This window comes from Aphelocoma coerulescens, chromosome 20, assembly GCF_041296385.1.
Source record: "Aphelocoma coerulescens isolate FSJ_1873_10779 chromosome 20, UR_Acoe_1.0, whole genome shotgun sequence".
NCBI classification, from domain to species: domain Eukaryota; kingdom Metazoa; phylum Chordata; class Aves; order Passeriformes; family Corvidae; genus Aphelocoma; species Aphelocoma coerulescens.
This window is the reverse complement of record NC_091033.1, coordinates 7,912,569-7,926,572: the sequence shown is the minus strand read 5'-3', so window position 1 is coordinate 7,926,572 and position 14,004 is coordinate 7,912,569. Positions and strand designations below refer to the sequence as shown.

Below are 14,004 nucleotides of genomic sequence, written 5' to 3'. Positions count from 1 at the left end.
CTGCTCTGTGGGTCCTGGGTGGGTGCCTGGCTGGGGCTGTCTCTGGGAGTCCCCCACAGGGAACAGAAGCATGTTGCTGTGTAGAGGGCCCTGCTGAGCCCACCCTGGGCAGGAGCAGCGCCAGAGCCTCCTTATGCCGGAACAGGGCTGGGGCAGCCACAATGACCTGGCTGTGCCAGGCACTGACCAAGGACAGCTTGTCACACCCAGCCAGTGACCGTTGTGGGGTTTATTAGGAAAGAGAAGGTCCTGCCCAAAACACCGCTGGTGCCCAAGACCAGCCCTGGTAGGGAGGCAGAGGAAGAGGCCCCTGCACCCACACACTGTGGGCTCTCCTCACCTCCATGTTCCTTGTACGCCTTGTGGCATCAGTCAACAAGTGTAATCACTGTCACCAGAACCATCACTGTAACCATCATCATCATATCATCATTGGCATTAAAGAAATTTTTGACACCACGCTCTCATCTCCATCAGATAAATTTATTGGCACAGATCAATCACAAAGTCTGGTAGCTTGAGCTGGAGCCTCAAAAGGAGGACCCCAAACAAAGAAATCTCTGGGCAATTATACCCTTATAACATAAACTCCCCATCCCTCATGTCTAGACCAAGAGTATTGTTAGGCTCTGGGGTCTTCTCACTCTTCATTGCCTCACTGTGGCATTTCCAAGTGATTGCCACGTGGTCATTTTCACACCCTCTAAGGTCAGTTTTGGTGGGGGTTTCACTCAGTTCTGTGGTCCATGTTATAATATGTTTGTTACAGTTCATACACCATGATCTATGGGCTGTCCATGCCAGTTATTAATTCTTAAGTAATATTGAAGCTACAGTTTTGTCTGTTTTATTATTAATGTTCACATTGTCAGCCCTGGGTTTCACTATTCTGTCTTTTACCTACAACACACCCAGTATGGTTCAAATAAAGTTCAACTTGCCCCTAACAAGTCCAGCTACTGACGTCAAACAAGCTCTTAGCTATTTTCAAATAATAGAAAAATTTCAACAGTCATGATCACCACAGCTGTCATCACCGTTGTCATCATCATCATCATCATCATCATCATCATCACTGCCATCATTGTCGTTGCCATCATCCACCTCACTGTCACTGTGGTCACATCCAGGATTCTTTCCCTCCTCAGGCTTCTCTGGCTTCCCCCCAATCTCTGGCTTCTCCCTCAGCACAGGTTTTCCCCAGCTGCCAGCATCCCACCAGCCACTGACTCCCCATCAGTCTCTGGCTTCTACTCAGCTGCCAGCATCCCACCAGCCACTGGCCTTTTCCCTGGCTGCCAGCATCCCACCAGCCACTGGCCTTTTCCCTGGCTGCCAGCATCCCACCAGCCACTGGCCTCTTCCCTGGCTGCCAGCATCCCACCAGCCACTGGCCTTTTCCCTGGCTGCCAGCATCCCACCAGCCACTGGCCTCTTCCCCGGCTGCCAGCATCCCACCAGCCACTGGCCTTCTCCCCATCTCTGGCTTCTCCCCCTGTCCATGTTTCTCCCCAGATGCTGGCTTCCCACCAGTCTGCAGCTTCTCTCCAGTCTCCAGCTTTGCTACAACCTCTGGCTTTTCCCTAGTCACAGTCTTCCCTCACATTCTGGGGTTTCCTTCCCTTAACTGGGTATCTTGCCAGGGGAATTACTATAAACATTCAGCAAATGTTTACACTCCTGTGGGAGTTTGTTAAAGGTATATTGTCCCTTGCCAAGGAAATGCAAATTTCTGTTTATCCTCCTCTAATAAGGGGGCTAAAAAGGACACATCTTTCATATCCCGTGCTGCCATCCATGGGTGTGTGGCTGCAGAAATCCCATTCTGTGCTGCAGCAGAAGTTGGGTATTGTGGTACATTAGTGATTGTCGAATCAGGAAGTGCAGGTGCTCCACAGAGCACACACACTGCAGCCTCCTGATTTCAGGGTTAGGGTTGGCATTTGAGCCCAAGGACCATACCCTGCCAAACAGCAGACACCAGGTTTGGCCCTTCAGAACACCAAAACCCAAATGTTTCCATTGTGATCTCTAACTGCAAAGCAAGTGGCTGACATACACTTCATGCCAACACGTGCTTCTTGCCCAGGGGCCATGAATTAACCTGGGTGGTTTGGCATTTGGTGCTTGTTCTGTTTATTCTGGTAACTTTAATTCTTTGCTGACCAGGTTGAAAACCCAACAATGTTCTGTTGTGTTAAAATTGAATCTCGTGCTCCCATGTCTGTTAAAAATTTCATTGATTTTTTATGAGATCAAATTGCATCAGAATGTCTGGACCATTATCATGTCTGCATTAATAGGATTTCACTTGCCAGATTTCAGTCTGGCCTGGCTTACAGCCATACTGCTCTTGCAAATCAGTCATCTAAATCAAATCAATGGGGTTAGTTTGGAGTATAATTTCCCACTTTATCCCAAGGTCCACTGGTTTCTTCTGTTTCTATAATGAGTCTGGTTTCATATTCAGGGGGATTTAAAGGAAACCAAGAATCTTCTTTGCCAGGTTCACTATGGTCAGGGCTACCCCAAATGTTTCCAATCTCATTCTTCAGGGGATAACAGTTAGTTTTCTAATCTATACAAGGTCAGGGGAACAGGGAGTCCACATAAACGTAATCTCCATCTTTTCTTCTGACTTTTATTTTTTCTCCTTTTCTTCCTGTAGCTTTCCTTCCTGTTTATGCAGCTTCTCAATTTTGAAACACAATAATAATACAGCTGCTTTCTAGCCTTATATTTCTCCCTCAGATCTTGTTTCTCTCTACTATGGTTTTCCCTATCCTAATAGGAAGCTTCTATGCAGGTGTGCAATATTTTACAAAAAATTCCTTTGGTCTTTTAATCTTTTATACAGTCCCTGGCCACCTTTAGCTTTTCCTCCACAGGTCTCCAATCATGCCAGTTTTCATCATGTGGAGCACAAATTTAAAAGAAAATCATTGAGCACATTGCTCTGCATCTTCCCTCAGCCCTGGCATGTTAGTAGCTCACAACACTAAATCTCCTGTAATCCAGGGCCAATGGATAGAAGTTAAAACAATTGTTGGCTGCCCATTTATAGCAATACTCACATAATTTGTCCAGATCAGATTGGGACAGTTGCAGGTGAAGTAGCAGTGAGCATAGAAAGCAAAGTGGCAGGAGCAGGAACAGCAACAGACAGTGGGAGATATTTTTCAGTGGGCACAAAGGGAGGAGCAGGGTCTGGGCTAGAATTTACCTCAGGATGTTATCATGTACCAGTCCCACTCCCGAGATGCTGCTTTTCCCAAGCTCAGTTATCCCATACATATCAATAGTCCATCTGCCCTGTGTATCAGTCCTATAATCTATGTTGTAGGCAAAACAAAACAGTCTCTTTGAGAGCCCTCTCTGTGGGCCACACTTCTGCAGGTTTTGCCCCGGCACATCAAGTAATATATGGCCATTCCTCCTGGCATAATATCACTATGGGCTTTAGAGATCAGTTAGAAGTGCTGACTTGTGTCTTCTCCCAGTTCTGCAATACCTCAGCTAAGTGCATCCCCTTCTTTATGCCAGGTACATTTCTCATCTTTCCCAAAACCCACGAAACTCAAACTTGTAGAAGGCAGGACTTGAACCTCCTTTAGAGATTTGACACTCACTACTCATTCCTTCCTTACTCCAGAGCTCCTGGGTGAAACCACCCACTGCTGAAAATTTGGGTATATGGAGCTTAGAAGAAAATGGGCAAGTGACCGAGTGCCCCATTTGGGTTGCAAAGCTGTTAAGGAAATTTTTGACACTAAGCTCTCATGTCCACCAGATACATTTATTGGCACAGATCAATCACAAAATCTGGTAGCCCGAGTTGGGTGCCACAAAAGAGGGACCCAAAAATCTCTGAAAATCCCTGGGCAATTATACCCTTACAAACTAAAATCTCCACCCCCTGTAATCAGCACTGTTTCATTGTCATTGGAGTGATCATTTCCATTGTCATTGGAGTCACCATCTTCACTGCTATTGGAATTGTCACTGCAGATGTCATCATCACCATCTCCATTGATATTGGAATTTTCATTGTCATTGAAGTCACCATCTTTATTGCTATTGGGATTGTCACCATTGACACCATCATCACCATCTTCATTGCGATTGGAATTTTCATCGACACCATCATCACCATCATCACTGTCATTGTCATCATGATCATGGTCATTGCCATTGCAAAGCTGATTTTTATTACCATCATCACCATCATAGTCATCGGCTACGACGGCTACGGCCATTGTTGCCATCATCACCAGTTTCATGGCTATTGGAGACACCAGTTTCGTCGCTATTGGAGACACCAGTTTCATCACTATTGGAGACACCAGTTTCGTCGCTATTGGAGACACCAGTTTCATCCCTGGTGGAGACACCAGCTTCATTGCTATTGGAGACACCAGTTTCATCACTATTGGAGACACCAGTTTCATCGCTATTGGAGACACCAGTTTCATCGCTATTGGAGACACCAGTTTCATCCCTGGTGGAGACACCAGCTTCATTGCTATTGGAGACACCAGTTTCATCACTGTTGGAGACACCAGTTTCATCGCTGTTGGAGACACCAGTTTCATCACTATTGGAGACACCAGCTTCATCCCTGGTGGAGACACCAGCTTCATTGCTATTGGAGACACCAGTTTCATCACTGTTGGAGACACCAGTTTCATCGCTGTTGGAGATGTTGTTGTCATTGTCGTCATTGTCGTCAGGCACCATGCTGGACTCTTTCCCAGGCTCAAGGAGCAGGGCGCTTCCCAGCAGTCCTGGTGGCGGCCACCCAGCTGGAGCTACTGCACGGAACTCTGTAGGAGAGCAGAAAGCACCAGCATCAGCACAAGCATGCTGGCCTCCCATCCACTGCTCCCACCCAGCGGCCCAGTTTACCACGATGCTGTGCTGTCTTCTGCTCTGCAGCTTTTCCTGGTGGGTTTTCAGGGCTCTGCCTGACCCCTGCTGCCCTCAAGGCTGAGGCAACTCGGCCCAAGGCCACGCTGGTGCCTCCCAGCTCATGGCAGTGTCATGGTGGGGCTGGTGCCTGAGGGGCCCTCCTGAGCACCTCTGCCCTGGGGCCAGCAGCCACCCATCGTTCCAGTTGCACTGGGGAGTCAGGGAGAGATGGCACTGTGCCACAGCCCACTGTGGCACTGCGGCGAGCCCCACATTGCCCGGGCTCATCCCACCCTGCTCCTACCACAGCTTCCCTGGCCCTCACAAGGCAGCAACCTGGCACCTACCAGCACCTGCAAAGCACCTGTGATTCTGTGAAAATAAGAAAAAATATTCTTAAATGTTCTTCCCACCCACCCATACTTGCCTGCAACGGGTGCTGCCTGCAGCTGTGCCCAAAGGGCGAGGAGCCCCAGCAGGAGGATGCTTCGTGTCATGCTGATGAATTCTATGTCCAGGGCTGCGCCAACCGGCAATTTAAAGTGCCTCGCAGGCAGCCCGGGTCCAGGAATGGGAGGAGGCAGCTCACAGGTCACTTCAGGAACCTCCCACATTTGGCTATCATTCTGTTTACCGAAGAACCACTCCAGCTCCACCCACAGCCAAGGCAAGAGCAGGATCCAGAGTTGGCTGCACTCCAAGGAGGACAGCACAAGGACTGCAGGAGGGAAGGGGAAACCAGGACTGCACAGAGGCAGATTCTTCACTGCTGCTCTCAAGAGTAATCCTTACAGTGACCTTTATCAACAGCAGTGGCCCCAGCACCGGGCTCTGCCCCAGTGCTGGGCTCTGCTGCAGGCAGGAGCCTGTCCTGGCCCTGCCATTCTGGATGGAACAAGAACAGGGCAAGAGCACCTGGCAGCAGCACCAGGAGCTCCCTCCTTGCACATGCAAAATGCCCTTCATTCAAGGCTGCTGTTTCACACGTGAGACTGTTGGCAGATTTTTGTAGGTCAAATATTCAAGGCTTCATTTGAGCACCTGTTTCTGAACCATCCCATTCCCAAGCAGAGTGCTCCAGCTCTTTCAGTGTTCCTACTGTCAGTTGCCAGATTTAGGCACGCAAATGAATGAGCTCAAAGTCTCCAGAGCAAGTTAAAGCTGTCCCCCAGCCCCATGGTCCTCCTGCTTCGTGGCCTCCCCAGGACCCCCCTTGTCACAGGGCAGCCCCACGCAGCTCAGCACTGTGGGCAAAGTCAGAGCTCAGTGTGTCCTTCCCCCAGACCAACTAGACTCCATCAGCATGGCCTCCATGCAGCTTTTGGGAACTTCTGAAGATGAATTGCAGGATTTAGTGTCCATGCATGAGAGCCCCACTAATTTGCACATGAGCATTCAATAACCACATGAATTCACAATGGGAGTGCACAGTTACTGCATGCACAAACACCTAATTAGTTACTGTCCAAGTGAACATCTGCTCCAAAGAAACAGTGCTGCACTACAATGGACCTCTCTGGAGGAAAAAGTCTTGGGACTTCAAGCACAGGAGCTCATGCAAGCTGCAGAGAGCACAGGAACCTGTCTTCCAACTGCCAGCCAAACTGCTGGCCTTCACCAGACACCCACAGTCAGAGTAAATGAAAATTAGATGCCCTGCCACATTGCCTTCCCTTTCCTCTGCATGTGATCTCAGGGTAAAGACTTATTGAATATGTTTGAGACAGCAGATTAAGCTTAATTAAGATCCAATTCTGTCAGTGCTAACCCATTTACACCAAGTTATTCTCCAGTCACCCAGGAGTGCTAGTTGGAATCTAATTTTCCAATTTTTTCCTTCTCTTTTTAATTATTTCTTTATGAGTTACACACAAACCAATGTGCAATCAATAGGATAGGAGAACTTAAGGACTGGTCTGCCCAGGACACATCAGCACCAGGCACAAATGGGTTGGAGTTTCTGGATAACAGACAAAGTTTAAATCTGCAACTGTGTGGTGAGTGAAATAATTGGTTTGAGCTTGACATTATTACTACAACTCTAAGCTGGCACTTGACAGGAGCACTGGAAAAGCAAAGTCATGCTCAAAGAGCTTTCCATCAACATCACGTCAAGATGATGCAGGGACAGTGCAAGGGAAGGAGCACAGCTCTGCACAAATCTCCACAAATCTGTGTGGGAAGAGGGCTCATGGCAAGAAAAATGCTTTAAGTACAGGTTTATTCTTCTCCTCCTGCTGTGACTCAAGGTGGACGCAATTCCTTCACGAACCACCCATGCCCACCAGAGCTCTGGTGCTCCATACCTCACGCTGCCTGGCGGAACCCGACAGCCCGGTGCTTATTGCGCGTTGCTGTGGCTGTTAATCACCACCAAGCCGGACACCCCAGAGCAGGCAGTGCTGGCCAGCCGGTGTCAGCAGCGCCAACTCCCTTCCACGCACCTGGCAAACCATCTGGAACAACCTGAGGGATCGCAGGCCTCCTTCCAACCTCAGGAGTGCCACAACGGAGAGCTCAGCACTGCCGCTGTCCCCGTGCTTGCCTGGTGGTTTCTCCTTTTGGGAACAACACCATAATTTTTAGCAGACTATAATCCTGGATAACATTTAGGGAACTAATGGAGGAGAATGTCTGACAAGCAAATTGCTCTGATGAAATAAACACCTAAGGACACTGAGGGTCAGAGGGACTTGTCCAAAGTCTCCCAGAGAATCAAACAGGAACGTGGGTAACCTCAGCTGTGAACCAGCTGTTTTTGCCTGGCAGACATGCACCTACAACACAGATCCATGGAAAAATTACCATTAAAAACCAAGGCCTGGAGGACACCCAAACAAGGCATTTCATCAGTTAGATTTAGGTGATCCCTGACAGATGTTGTTCTGACACACTCTTAAAAGATATCCCTGTCCCTGCAAAAGCGATGACTCCTTCATTGAGAATTTGTTCCAGGATTTAAGTCTTCTTGTTAATTGGAAAGCTTTCCAAAGATCTGATCCCAGCCTCACTTGAATCAAATAAACACAAGGGACAACTTGTCCATCAAGGTGGTACAGAACGCAAGCCAGTCTCACAGATTAACAGTATCAGTCTCCTCACTGTTCCCTGAGAGTTCCTACAGCTGCAGTTATTCTTCCCCTCCTCTGCTCAATGTCCAATTTTTGTTGCTGACAATTTGGAGCAACCAAAATAAGTGCACAAGCAGCCCAGTGCTGCTGATAATGAGGTTATGTCGATGTTGATGGTGACTCGGTTGGCTCCACATCCGCCACTGGGCTTGTCTAACAAACCAAAGCTTACTCTGGGCTGGTGCAGCCCCGGCCAAAGCAGCAGGAAGGGGACAAGGGCAGAAGCCTCTTCCAGCATGTGAGCCCATGAGTCAGCAGCCTCTGCTCCCACAGCCACTCCAGGCTTCCATGGGAGCCCAGTGTGGTCACTGCTAAGCCAACAGCTACAGCAGGAGAGTCACACTGAGGGGACACAGCCACAGGCTGCAGTGACAGGTGCTGAGAGACACCAGCACATCCTCTGGAAGCACCACCACAGCCCCCAGAACATTGGCACTTGGGATCAGAATGATTTAGGTTGGAAAAGACCTCTGAGGTCATTGAGTCCAACCTTTGACCGATCACCACCTTGTCAATGAGAGCATGGCTCCAAGTGCCGCATCCACTCATTCCTTGAACACAAATGAAACAAGACGAACAATCTGCCAAAGCTGGTGGGAAAGAGATCCCACTTTCCTCCACAGCGCGGCTCAGGGCTGCCCCACTGGCACAAAGGACAGGGACAGCACTTGGAGATGGCTGCAGGAGCACAGCCCTGCTCTGCACAGCGACACCCACCCTGCGCTCTGGCAAATCCCCTTTGCTTGGTTCATCTCACTGAATCATCTTGGAATGAGGAAGAATGTTACTAGCAAAAGAGTAAATGGTTCATCAATGCAAATTGTTAGCCAGCTGATTCAACAGAAAAGCTTCTCTTTGACCACAACATGGGGTAAGATTATCTAGAAAACGACAGAGAAGTTGTTTTGACTATTCTGCACACATCAGACAAGATGAAGAAATGCTGTTTTGGGCTGTTTGCTCAGAGAAACAATGAGATTCCAGAAAGATGAATGGTGGAAAATTACACGAGGAACACACAGATCATGGAAAGACCGGCATTCACACTCCAGCTGCAGGTACTCGGGTCGCAGGGGCAGAGGCCACATGTGTCCAGCTCCACCCGCGACAGGTCCTCCTCTGGGTGGGACAGGGTGAGTTTAAGACTGTGGGACTTAGGATGCTCTGCCTCGCCCTCCGGGACTGCCCAGCCCCGGGGAAACGGCGGGGACACCCGGGGGCTGCGGCCCGCGCTCCGGCCACACCTTCAGGGCGGGCATCGTGTGAGCCCAGGGCTCTCCGAGCACACACCGGCTGTTCCCCCGGGCCTCCTCCTCCCCGCTGCCGGCTCGGCCCGGCCCTATTGCCCCGGTACCGCGTCACATCCGTCGGGGCCCGATGATGCGGCCGCGGGATCCCTGCGCATCCGGCCGCTCGCACCGGGGCCGGGAGCGGGGCCATGGGCGCCGCCCGCGATGCGGAGCAGCAGCCGGGTCCGCCGGGCGAGGAGGGCCCGGGCGACACTGAGGAGCAGCTGGTCAGCACGGTGAGGCGGGGGCCGGGCCGGGCCGGGCCGGGCGGGCAGCGGGAAGCGGGCGGCGGCGGGGCCGCGGCTGACGCGTGTGTCCCGCAGAGCCCCTGGAACATCATGATCAAGCACCGGCAGGTGCAGCGGCGCGGGCGGCGCTCCCAGATGACCACCAGGTACGGCGGGACCGGGATGGGCGGCCAGGATGGAGGGGGAGGGTGGAACAGCGGGACCGGGATGGGCACCGGGCGGAGCGAGGATCGGGTTAGACCGGGCCGGGGCAGGGGGTCCCACGCACCCCGCCTGACCCCTGCACCCGCAGCTTCACGGACCCGAGCGTGTCCATGGACCTGCTGCGCGCTGTGCTGCAGCCCAGCATCAACGAGGAGATCCGGGGCGTCTTCAACAAGTACATGAAGGTGAGCGCTGGGGGCAGGTGGCAGCAGCACATGGGGTGCGTGGGGACAGCTCGGCTGCCACTGAGGCCATCCCGCCTCTCTGTGGGAGCTGAGCCGACACTGCCTGGCTGCGCAGGCTGTCACCCTCTCCTGCCTTTTCCTCTCCAGTTCTTCCAGACAGCAGCAATCAATGTGCGTGATAACGTTGGGGAGGAGGTGGACCCGGAGCAGCTCATCCAGGAGACCTGTAGGAGCTGCCTGGAGCAGGTGCGCACTGGCGAGGGGTTTCTAGGATGCCCCCAAGCAAAGCAGCCTGGCAAGGATGTGTCCCTCTTAAGAGCTTTGCTGGCACTGTGAGGGGACATCCGCAGCCCTTGTGTGGCTGCTGTGCTGGGATTCATTCTCACTGGGAAAAGGGGAGCAGTCAGGGCTGGGCAGCTCATGCTTCTTCTTCTCAGTGCTGCTGTGGGAACATGGCACGCAGCTGTAGCTCCCACAGAAACTGGCTCCCAGCCCCAGTCAGAGGGTCCTGCCAGGGTAGGGCAGGATTTTTTCCTTTCACATCTTGCTTATCTGCCAGTTCCCCAGAATTTATCATGCTCAGATTGTGCTTTTGCATCTGGCTGTCTGTGGAAGCATGGCCTGGTAGCACTCCAAAAGCAAAGCTGTTGCAGGGCTTTTAGGTGGATGTGTTGGGGGGGGTGGGGAGGGTTGCTGGTGGGACCCTCTCTGAGCCCAGAATCCATGGAACCTTCTTTGTCTTCCTGCAGGCCAAACTGTTGTTCTCTGATGGCAAAAAGGTGGTTCCCAGGTTGCCCCATGAGCAGGCAGTGCCAAAGGTAATTGTTGTGATTGTACACAGAGGTTTAAATGACTTGTGAGAGCTGGGAGAAGAAGAGTTGGAGTCACTTTGTTCTCTGACTCCTTTTGGCCACCAGTCCAGTAGTGCAGAGGCAGAGTGGGAGATGTTGGGCTTGAAGGGAATGCAGGGCAAGGAGAATCCCAGGTATGGGTGCTGCTTGTTGCAGTTCAGTGCTGCTCACAGAGGTGGGCTGGGGTCAGCATTCACCTGGCCAGGTAGGGAGAAGAGCCCTGCTCATCCCACTGCCCTTCCTCTTCCAGCGTGCCCGACAGATGGATGAGGAGCTGAGCCGTCGAGGAAGCCCCATTCCAAAAAAGGTAGGATGGTTTTCCCCACAAGAGATTTTATGTTTTGGGAAGCTTGGTCCTCATCCCTGGCCATTCCCATGGTATGAGTGCATGGAGGTGCACAGGCAGCCTTTGTGGGGCATTGGAGGTGCTCACTGTGGTCCCAGGCAGTGTTTCTGCCTGTGACAAAAGGAGCAGCTCCCTGGGAGACGGAGGGTTGCTGAGAGGGTTCCCTCAGCCAGCACAACTGAGTCACAGAAGGGTTTCTTCCATGCAGAGAAAGGGGCGGCCTCCAGGACAGAGCCTGTCAAATGACCGCGGAGTTTCAGGCATGGCAGCGTGAGTACAAACCCTGAGCTAGAGCCCCGGTTTTTGGAGGGCAGGAGGAATGAGGCTGCCTGTGGCAAGACAGAAACCCCACAGACTCCTCTCCTGCAGAGAGATGATGGGAGTTCTGGGTGTGGGCAGAAGCAGGGTTAGGTTCAGCTGTTCCTCCCAGGAGGCAAAGACCTTTGAAGAAGGGGTTTTAAACAGGCCCAAAGGGGTGAAAAGGTCCAGATGGACCACCTAAAGTGAGTGGTGAGACACGGGGAATGGTGGGATCTGGGCAGCCAGGAGAGGAGACGTGCAGCAAAGCTGAGGGTCCAAAGCTGCGCACTGTGGGGGAACGGAGGGATGTGAACAAGGGTGGGTCTGGAAGGGCTTGGGCTCAGTCCCTGCTGCAGGTGGTAACTAAGCTAGTCCCACTGGGATTCATTCTTGATGTGTTTTCTCTCCCCTCAGGTGGAAGCTCAAAGTCTCTGAGCCTGTGAAAAGGGATGGACCAAAGGTATTGGCTGTCTGACACTGCTGGGCTCCCCCTCTCCTCCCCTTTGCTTGCACCAGCAGAGCCCTGCAGCTGCAGGAGTGCAGGACAGTGTGGGCTGTGCTCTGCCCTGACGGGGCCCTGGGCAGGGGTGGAGCAAGAAGAGGAAGCGAAGTGCCCGGAGGCCTCAGCTGGTCTCCCCAGGCACTGTAGCCTGTAGCCCTGCGGCATGGTGCCGCTGAGGGAGACCTGAGGAGACCAGGAGTAGCCAGGAGAATCCCACAAGTGTTTCCCACGGGGGAAACTGCTTAGATCAGCCCAGACGGAACGTAATGTTCCTCCCCTGCGGAAGGCTGGAGGTCTGTGGCCAGCTCCCTCCCTCCCAGTCTGGAGGCAGCTCCAAGGTTCCCTGTCAGAGAGCCGAGGTCTGTGGAGCATGGCCAGCACCAACTTCCTTTCTAATGTTGCCCCTTTTCCAATTGCTCTGTAGTGGGATCCATCCCGACTGACTGAAACCACAACCTTTGTGCTGGGATCTCGAGCAAACAAGTAAGGAATGGCCCTGTTGATGGAGGGTGGTGTCCCCAGGCAGGAGCCCGTGACACTCCTCCCGTCACTTCGCTTCTCTGCCTCGAAAGCAGTAGGAAGGGCTTGGGGAGGAGAGGGGTTGTCCCTGTGCCACTGCAGCTGCCCTCCCCACAACCCTAACACCCCTCATGTTCCTCTTGCAGAGCTCTCGGGATGGGAGGAACAAGAGGGCGACTCTACATCAAGCATCCCCACCTCTTTAAGGTCAGGTGCCACAGCTGGATGGTTTCCCACGGGAATCGGGAGCGTGTGCTTCAGCTCCCTTGTTTACTTCCTCCCTGTGCCCTTGTTTGTTATCTCGGAGCACGCTCCCAAGGTCTGGCTAGCACATGGAACACGAGCCAGTCGTGTCACGTGCCCACCGAAGTGTCGGGTTTGCCAGCGCCAGGGCTGAGGCTGGAGCAGGGCAGGCGGAGCAGGGGGCAGAGCAGAGCGGGGCACAGCATCCTGGAGGAGGGGGCTTTTAGGGAAGGGTCTGTCACCCGTGCTCAGCTCGGTCCTTGCTGCTTTATTGCAGTACGCAGCCGACCCGCAGGATAAGCACTGGCTGACAGAGCAGCAGCACATGAGGGCCATTGGGGGCAAGATGGTGAGTACGGCCGGGCACAGGGCCCACCGCAGGGCCAGCACGGGCGGAGGAGCCGTGGGACAGGCGGCGGTGGCAGGAGGATAGGCAGGGTGCGGGGACACAGCGCTGCCAAGGTCCATCCCCTGCCCACAGGACTGGGGTGCAGGCCAGGGGGCACAGCTGGCTCCCACGGGGACAGTGCTGGCTGGGGTGTGGCACTGCCCCGGCCACCCCTCGCAGGCACCCTGAGGTGTCCCCCGCCTTGTGCCACAGGCCTACCTCCTCATCGAAGAGGACATTCGGGATTTGGCTGCCAGTGAGGATTACAGGTGAGGACTGAAGCAGACATTCTGAAGGTGCTGCCGTGCCTGGGGCCACTTCCCTGGGGACCCCTACCGTGTCCCCCCTCACTGCTGCATTGCCCAGGGGTCCTGTGCTGGAGGGACATGGCACATGGGGGGCTCAGTTATGTTTGGGGTTTGGTGCCCGGGGACCATGTTATGCAACTAAGGTTTGGACTTGGTGTTGTTTGGGGGTCCATGGTAGGTTTGGGCTCAGTGCTGATTGAGATCCATGGTGGGTTTGGTAGGTCTGGGCTTGGTACTGACGGGTGCCAAGGGACATGGTGGGTTTGGGGTCAGCAGTGGGTGCTGGAGTCCCTCCACCTCACCCTCCTTCCTCCCCAGGGACTCTGTTGATCTGCGGCTGGAAGAGCTAAAGCCCTTCATCCCTCCAGCCTGGATGACTGAGAAGATGCAGAAGCACATGGAGACGCTTCGCCGCGGGGGGGACGTGCCGCCCCCCGAGGACCCCCCCGAGCCCTGAGGCCCCCAATAAAGCCGCTTCATTCCCACCTCGCCGCCTCCTGGACTCTGCGGACGGGCGTGGCTGGCCCTTTAAGGGCCTGCGGGACCCGCGGCTCCGCCCCTCGCGGGGCAGTGGCCAATCAC

At 53.3% G+C, this 14,004-nt stretch overlaps 2 protein-coding genes across 3 annotated transcripts; one reads left to right on the top strand and one right to left on the bottom strand.

Moving 5' to 3' along the window:
* Positions 1-3,789: 3,789 nt before the first annotated feature.
* On the bottom strand, positions 3,790-5,806 carry LOC138120997 (uncharacterized). The gene is made up of 2 exons (XM_069034150.1): positions 5,336-5,806; positions 3,790-4,823 (listed from the first exon to the last, which is right to left on the bottom strand). Exon 2 carries the CDS (start codon positions 4,719-4,721, stop codon positions 3,894-3,896), a length of 828 nt encoding a protein of 275 aa, XP_068890251.1. The 5' UTR covers positions 4,722-4,823; positions 5,336-5,806; the 3' UTR covers positions 3,790-3,893.
* A 3,587-nt stretch (positions 5,807-9,393) lies between these two features.
* Positions 9,394-13,907, top strand: DNTTIP1 (deoxynucleotidyltransferase terminal interacting protein 1). 2 transcript variants are annotated; one of them, XM_069034250.1, is made up of 13 exons: positions 9,395-9,564; positions 9,652-9,722; positions 9,869-9,965; positions 10,113-10,211; positions 10,715-10,783; positions 11,067-11,123; positions 11,371-11,432; positions 11,877-11,922; positions 12,389-12,447; positions 12,630-12,690; positions 13,004-13,075; positions 13,328-13,383; positions 13,741-13,907. In XM_069034250.1, exons 1-13 carry the CDS (start codon positions 9,478-9,480, stop codon positions 13,877-13,879), a joined length of 975 nt encoding a protein of 324 aa, XP_068890351.1. In that variant the 5' UTR covers positions 9,395-9,477; the 3' UTR covers positions 13,880-13,907. The 2 variants fall into 2 exon arrangements, with proteins under 2 accessions (XP_068890352.1, XP_068890351.1); XM_069034251.1 differs by lacking the exon at positions 13,004-13,075 and having other exon boundaries at positions 9,394-9,564.
* The last annotated feature ends 97 nt before the right edge of the window (positions 13,908-14,004 follow it).